Source organism: Nanorana parkeri, unplaced genomic scaffold, assembly GCF_000935625.1.
Source record: "Nanorana parkeri isolate BGI_ZX_2015 unplaced genomic scaffold, ASM93562v1 scaffold3750, whole genome shotgun sequence".
NCBI lineage: Eukaryota > Metazoa > Chordata > Amphibia > Anura > Dicroglossidae > Nanorana > Nanorana parkeri.
Genome location: NW_017310018.1, coordinates 27307 through 35091, shown reverse-complemented (window position 1 = coordinate 35091; position 7785 = coordinate 27307). Strand labels below are relative to the sequence as shown.

Here is a 7785-nt window from a genome sequence, read left to right as displayed (position 1 = left end):
TAGAAGGGGGCAGTTAATGCTAATGGGGCAGCTGAAGACCAAAACCCATTCTAGACAACTAGTGATGACCCGGGTGATTCTGGCGGCTCCTTTGGGGTTGAGCGCTACCATTGCATTGACGCTCCATTAATAGCCGCTTTTTAATACATGCCCTACATTTAACCAAGCCAACACGCACCGCATGCTCTCTCTGTATACTCGAACACAGCAAATTTAGATAACACATGTGACAATACACACACATGATGCTGAATGATATTGTTTATTAAGTAATATTGGAATATTTTCCCTTCAGATTACTGACATAAAGCAGAATTTTGTTGTATTTATTTTTGTATTCATCGGAAGCTCTATTTGAGTGGACCTTCTTTAGATTTCACTTGCACAGCTTTGTTTAGTCCAGACTTCAACTTCACACACATGAAGATATTGTGTTTTTCCACGTAAAATGATATTGACGTATCGGCCAACCAGGCCACGACATGAGAAGCGCATTGATCCTCCAAGAGGGATCGAAGTGACCACCCCGCACCTGCGAATTGGAATTGTTATTATTGATGATAATAATTATAGTAACGATAAGAGCAAAAATATTACATTCATTTGTTATAGATAACACATATAGATACATATACATATATAATACATATATATATATATATGTTATATTACCAAAAGTATTGGGACACCCCTCCAAATCATTGGATTCAGGAGTTCCGTGACATTTCCTTGCTACTAAATATTCCGCGGTCACCTGTTAGTGGTATTATACCAAAGTGAAAGCAACTGGGAACAACAGCAACTCAGCCAGGAAGTGGTAGAGAGCTTCATGGAATGGGTTTCCATGGCCGAGCAGCTGCATCCAAGCCGCACATCACCATGTGCAATGCAAAGTGTGGGGTGTCGTGGTGTAAAGCACGCCGCCACTGGACTCTTGACTCGGGCAAGTCATAGGTTCCTTCTAACACCTCATAGTTCTCCTTTAAGGCATCAGCATAAATTGTCTAAACCTTGTGGACGCCTTCCCAGAAGAGGAGGAGCTGTTATAACGGCAAAGGGTGGAGCCAAGCCAATACTGAACCCTACGGACTTAGACTGGGATGCCATTAAAGTTCATGTGCATGTAAAGGCGTCCCAATACTTTTGGAAATATTCTGAAAAGTATAAGCATGCATATGTACTCAGTACTTGGTTTGGGCCCCTTAATGCGGCGTGGCGTGGAAGCTATCAGCCTGTGATTAGAGATGGTGGTGGAGATGAGAAGGGGTTTTTAGAGATGGGGGTGGAGATGAGGAGGAGTTTTAGAGATGAGGGTGGAGATGAAGAGGGGTTTTTAGAGATGGGGGTGGAGATGAGGAGGGGTTTTTAGAGATGGGGGTGGAGATGAGGAGGAGTTTTAGAGATGGGGGTGGAGATGAGAAGGGGGTTATATAAATGTGGGTGTGAAGGTGAGGAGGGATCAAAGAGATGGGGTAAGAGATGAGGAGGGGTTATAGAAATGGTGGTGGAGATGAGAAGGGGTTATGGACTTGGGGTAGAGATGAGGAAGGGTTATAGAGATGGGGGTGGAGATGAGGAGGGGTTATGGACTTGGGGTAGAGATGAGGAGGGGTTATGGACTTGGGGGTGGAGATGAGGAGGGGTTATAGAGATGGGGGGGTGGATATGAGGAGGGGTTATAGAGATGGTGGTGGAGATGAGGAGGGGTTATGGACTTGGGGGTGGAGATGAGGAAGGGTTATAGAGATGGGGGTGAAGAGTCCATAGCAGAAATGTATAAAATTGTTCTGGTCCATTAGGGTTTTACATATGCCAAAATGACCCCTTACCTCTGATTATTGTTTCCGTTGTCAGCCAGAGAGTCTCCTACGAGAATTTCAGCTCCGTTCAGTCTCTCAGCACAGCAGCCTCCTCTGTTGGTGATGGTGATGTATTCGATCTTATAAGGTCTCAGCAGGTCCACCCTCCACCATGGGGACGGGTCATTGTGTGTATGTGAGCAGGAGCCGTGGGCGAAGATCGGGTCACGGTTCCCATCTATGGCATTTATGGCTGCTGACTGGTAGCCATAGTGTTCACTTCTATAAATTGCAGACTGAGTCGCTCGACCTTGGAGGGCAACATTCCGATCTGTTAGACAATATATAAGTGAATATTACTTAGTGTACAAAGAGTAAGATAGAGGAGATAGACGACAGGAACACATGGGTCATTCGTAGTAGATTATTCATAATAGAGATTTTGTTGTATTTTCTTCCATTTCCAACATTTCCAACTGGATCTCTTCACCTTACAATCGTGTCTGGATAATGGCCTTCCACTGCACCTGCACTCTAGCTCCCTATATGTGTCTGTCCCGTCACTCATAGTCAGTGTGCAAATACTCACCATTGGATCACTGATTTAATGCTTGGACACAGAGTCATGTGGTGACCCATCCCACACATGTCACAACCCAGTTTGGATCCCAACCCATAATTTAACAAAAACTTCTTGACTTTTCTATGCGGCAGATTATGGACCTGCCTTTTGGATAGGAGCCAGGGAAGAATCCATCAGAGCAGTTGGATGGCGCTGGATAGATAGATAGATAGATAGATAGATAGATAGATAGATAGATACTGTAGATAGACAGAGTACCCTTTGTAGTTCCTGAACTCTCTCTTGGTTCATAACATTGGGGTCAGGCAGCCCACCCTCACTTTCATCCCAGTCCAAATGGTGGAGAAGCATTCTATGTGTTCCGATCTTGGCCAGGCAGGAAGTGAAGGAGTTGCTCTTGGCCGGACACCACTTGGATATCACAAAGTAGAGCAGTTGGGGCATCAGTTATAATTGCTCCCACTCCTCACACTTCATAGAAGCGATCAGTGTCTATGTCACAATCAAAGGGTCCTAGCTTCCTCCTCATGTAGTATAAGGGTTAGGGTTAGGTTAGGGTTAGCTGAGGTTGATCTATCTATCTATCTATCTATCTATCTATCTCTATCTATCTATCTATCTATCTATCTATCTATCTATCTATCTATCTATCTATCTATCTATCTTGCCATGTGTCTCCATATCATAATCTATAAGTGGCTTATACAGGATTATGAAATGATTACAATAATAATGTCAGCCTGTTATAATACAAGTTCTGAGCAGACAGGACCTACATTTCGTACAAGAAGTAGAAACACCGCAGATAATCCACAAGAAGGCGGCCGTGTGCAGAAATATCATCCCCATGATTCAGAGCGTTCTACGGAAATTCACCTAAAAGTAGAGAAAATAAACACAATGTTATCTCGCAGCAATAAAATATAGGAATGGCCTAGAGCTGGTTTTGATATTTGATCTTAGGATGTAGACCAAGCCACTGACAATGAATGAATTTAAGACATAGACATAAAGAAGATGGAGTTGATACTTTCATTTTAGAAATATAACCTTTAGGTGATCACTAAGGGGGTCATTCACTTAGTTGCCGAAGGCAGCCGAGTGAATAACCAAGCCGAAGTGAAGTGAGCGTAGCGCTGTTCGGCTATTCGCTTCAGTCTTATACGGCTGATTTCAGACGTACATCGGCTGCCTTCGGTCAGCCGAACATTCTCTGCATGCTGAAGTGCAGAAGGAGTCCGATTCAGCCGATCCAACATCTGGATTGGCTGAGCCGAAGCTCCGGCAGCTCACTCGCTGCCGTTCGCCCTATTCTCATAGGTGGCGAACGGCAGTAAGTGAATAGCCGAATGTTGCTGAGCGGCATTCAGCTCGGCTATTCTGTTCGGTATCTCCGAGGTACCGAGCAGAATAGAAAATAATGAAAAAAAAAAAAAAAAGTTGAAAAATTATTTTAAAAATGATAAAAAAATAGGATTTTTTTTTTTTTTATTAAATTGACAATTTTTATTAAGTTTTTCAGATAAAGGCGATACAGACATCGTCATGCCATTATGATAAAACAAAGCCATACCTCCTGTGGGATCCTGGCTATACAAAACAGATATAAAGAATAGACAAACATTGGAAACTGATGGGCATAGCAGTTCAACTATTCCATACTGAAGCAGCACCAATGTAACGACTTAATCACAGCTAATATGCCTAACCACGTAATTTCGTGTCCGCTATATTTATGTACTGTTTGTAAGTTCCCACATCCGTTTAGCTTGGTAGTCGTAATTGTGTAACATGTCTGTATCAAAATTTAGGAGAAATTAAGAAAGCAAGTAGAAAGAAAGTAGAAAAGTAGAAGAAGGACAGGAACATTTTAAAATATATATTTTAAAAAAAGAAAAACAATTGGGCAGAGCTAGCTGTGACAGCTAGCTCCGCCCAACTGTTTCCTATTGGCCGGCACATGCCAGAGTCTCCTAGCAGGTCCCAGGCAATGAATAACAACTGTTATATTGTTGTTAACAGTTGTTATTGTTTAAAGACAGATCAGCGTCCCCGGGTCATTTGTGGATGCTGATTTGTCATTACAACTGGGCGGAGACAGCCGTCAGATCATGGCTGGCTCCGCCCAGCTGCCTTTTTTCGTGGAGATTGGTCGTCTTTGGCCGACTATTCTCCATGCTCCAGGTGTCACTATCCGAAACATATGCGTTTGGCTCGGCTGAGCCCCTCGGCTGCTGTAAGGGCTATAGTGAATACAACTGAAGGGCAGAGGCAGCCGAAGCGAGCCGAAGGATCAGCCGAAGCTATGGCTGGATCCTTCGGCTCTTTAGTGAATAACCCCCTTAGTCTATTTATTTTTTTTTGTTTAATATAATTTTTATTATTATTTCACAAAAACACATTTATACATATCTTCATAATAGAGATTAAGACATAATTTTATCCCATAAATAACATAAATTATACACGTCTCTAATAAAAACATCTGCTGTCTTACTTTTACCTACATTCATATCTATAATCATTCATTTTACATTACCCAACCTCACCTCACTCATCACTTTCTCTTCTACTCTCTTCTCACATTTACACTACTACCGTTGGGGAGTCACTAAGTGAATTTATTTTAACCTCTTCCTTGTTTATGTGAACCTCTTCATCCCTGACGACGAGTACCATTAAATATGGGAAAGGAATTAGACAGGTCCCCATTTACCCTTACATCTGCAGTTGGATGTGTGTATATAAAACCATCACCTTTGATACATATTGCTCTCCCAATCCCGCTTGTAAGAGGGACTCTCTAAGAAAAAGCCAATTTACTCTGTCAAATGCTTTTTCAGCATCAATTGACAGCAAGCAAAGTGCCTTACTCTCCTTCTGTGCTAGACCTATTAAGTTGATGACCCTGGTGGTACTATCTCTGGCCTCGGGCCCCTGGACAAATCCAGTTTGATCTATGTGTATGATTTTAGGCAATACCTTTTTTAGCCTGGAGGCCAGCACTTTTGCATATAATTTAAGGTCAATATTTATAAGGGAGATTGGGCGTAAATGTCCACATTCTGATAAATCTTTTCCTGGTTTTGGAACCACGGATATATGTGCTTCTAGTGTCTGTGTGGGAAAGGGGCATACCTCTGTAACTGAATTACCGTATTTTGCGGTCCATAAGACGCACCGGACCATAGGACGCAGGGAGGTCCGGCGCGCCTTATGGAGCACTCGAGACTGTAGCTTCTGTCACAGCTTCTATGACAGGAGCTGTGACAGAAGCTGCAGTTAGTGACCGCTGAGACAGGTGGCGCTGTGATTACAGCGCCACGGTCTCAGTGATGACACAGAGCAGGCGAAGAACGTCTATTCTTCGTCTGCTCTATGGTTATCTCGATCGTCGCCGCTGCTCGGTTTTAATACAAGTGATCTCGTTAGATCACTCGTATTAAACGAGCAGTGGCTCCTACTACTCGCCCGGCGCCCGAAACTGCATGTCTCGGGCGTCGGGATTCGCTCCATAAGACGCAGGCACTTTTTCCCCCTCCTTTTGGGGGGAAAAAAGTGCATCTTTTGGAGCGAAAAATACGGTACATACTTTTGTAAAAAAAAAAGGGTCTTAATTGCTCCTCAAACTGTTTGTAGTAGTTGTAGTAGCGAGCTGTAAAGCTGACTGACCTGTAGAGAGGAAATTGCATCTTTAATTTCTTTTTCTGAGAAGGTTAGATTCACATTTTCTCTCCGTCCTCTTTATTACCGGCATATTTGCCTCTCTTATATATTTCCTTATTCCTTATTTTACTTATGTAACTATCCAGAGACATATCTGCATGTTTACCTCGTATTGAGTATAAAGATGCATAGTATTTTCTAAAAGTTTCTACTATCGAGGACGGAGAATGTTGGATAATCCCATTCCCATCTTTAATCCGTGTTATATTAGTGTTAGGAGCTCTTGGGTGATTCTTTCTAGCTAGCAACTTTCCACACTTATCCCCTTCTTCATAGTAATGTTTTTTATTTTTATCTCTAGCAATTAGTGTTTGTTGGTCCAGAATATTGCGAATGTCCCTTCTCACCTCATTTAATTGGGTGGAATATTTTATTGTCACACTCGACTTATTCATAACCTCCAACTCACTTAATTTCTGAAATAATCCCTTCAATTTGCTTGCCTTCTCTTTCATCAATCTAGAGCCATGTTTAACTAAAACACCTCTTACTACGCATTTTAGGGTCTCCCATTGTATAGGGCTTGATGTGGTATCCTTTTGATGATCCTTTATAAAATAGTTTATTGTAGATTTTACTTCTTCTTGGCATTCTATATTTGTTAATAGATTACCATTAAGTCTCCAAGTTCCCATGCCTCTATTTCTATTCTCCATTTTTATTATCAAGGACACTGGTGAGTGATCGGACCATAGTATCGGGCCCATTTCAATCTCAGGATTATAGTCCAAAAACCTCTGATGCATCCATATATGGTCTATCCTGCTATATGATTTATGTACCATGGAATAGTATGCATAGTCTCTTTTTGTAGGGTATAATATACGCCATCCCTTTTTATTTTGATTCTGTCTTTTTAAAGCCTCTCCTGGAAGGAGGGGCTTACCTGTAGTATCTAAATCAATATCAAAAGTTAAATTCATGTCTCCCATCACCCAAATTGTGCCTACTCCAAATTGCTCAAATCTATTCAATACCCATATACAGAACATATGTTGTCCCTTATTTGGTGCATAAATATTTGCCAGTGAATACATTTGAATAAGATAAGAAAATTTCAAAAACACATATCTCCCTTTTTCATCTATGACTGTGTCTGTTACATCAATTTGTGCATTTTTATGAATTCTAAGTCTATGTATAGCCAAAATATGTCTTATTAGCTATTAGCCAGAGTGGGGAAGCATTATAATGCATGCTGGGTTTGTTTATTTGCTCTTTGCATTCCATTAGAGAGATTTACTTCCTGTATCAAAGGTGAGGTCCCTTCTTCGGCAGTTCCCCAGAATGGGTGCCCCCAATGGAAGATTTCCTCTCAACATTTTCAGTTCGTTATCGCTTTCTGTGTCAGTGACAATGGTCACCAGGACCAATAGAGAGGGTGACTCTACCCAACAGACACACACAGCAAAATAAACTTCCCTACTTCATCCAAAATGTAAAAAAGTTTGGGCCATACATACACTTTAAAGTTCATCTCCACCACAACCCTTACAATGCAGGTTTGCACGGAGACGGCAAGGGGCAGCACTTATAGGTTACTTACAGTATATCTCTCATGGACTCTATTGGCGAGGAACCAACAGCAGAATATCAATATCTTACCAGCTTTATTCTTAGCATTGGTTGACATTATGTTCAATATAAACCACACTCTCCAAGGTTGCATGCATTACC

At 41.7% G+C, this 7785-nt stretch overlaps 1 protein-coding gene across 1 annotated transcript in view; it reads right to left on the bottom strand.

Annotated features, from left to right (window-relative positions):
* Positions 1–369: 369 nt before the first annotated feature.
* The window catches only part of LOC108803457, a 32771-nt gene continuing 25355 nt past the window's right edge, over positions 370–7785 (bottom strand). Inside the window, exons 4-6 of the mRNA XM_018575295.1 lie at positions 2703–2793; positions 1830–2130; positions 370–532 (exon numbers count right to left, since the gene is read on the bottom strand). Coding sequence (XP_018430797.1) covers positions 370–532; positions 1830–2130; positions 2703–2793 — 555 coding nt within the window. The remainder of the gene's footprint in view (positions 533–1829; positions 2131–2702; positions 2794–7785) is intronic.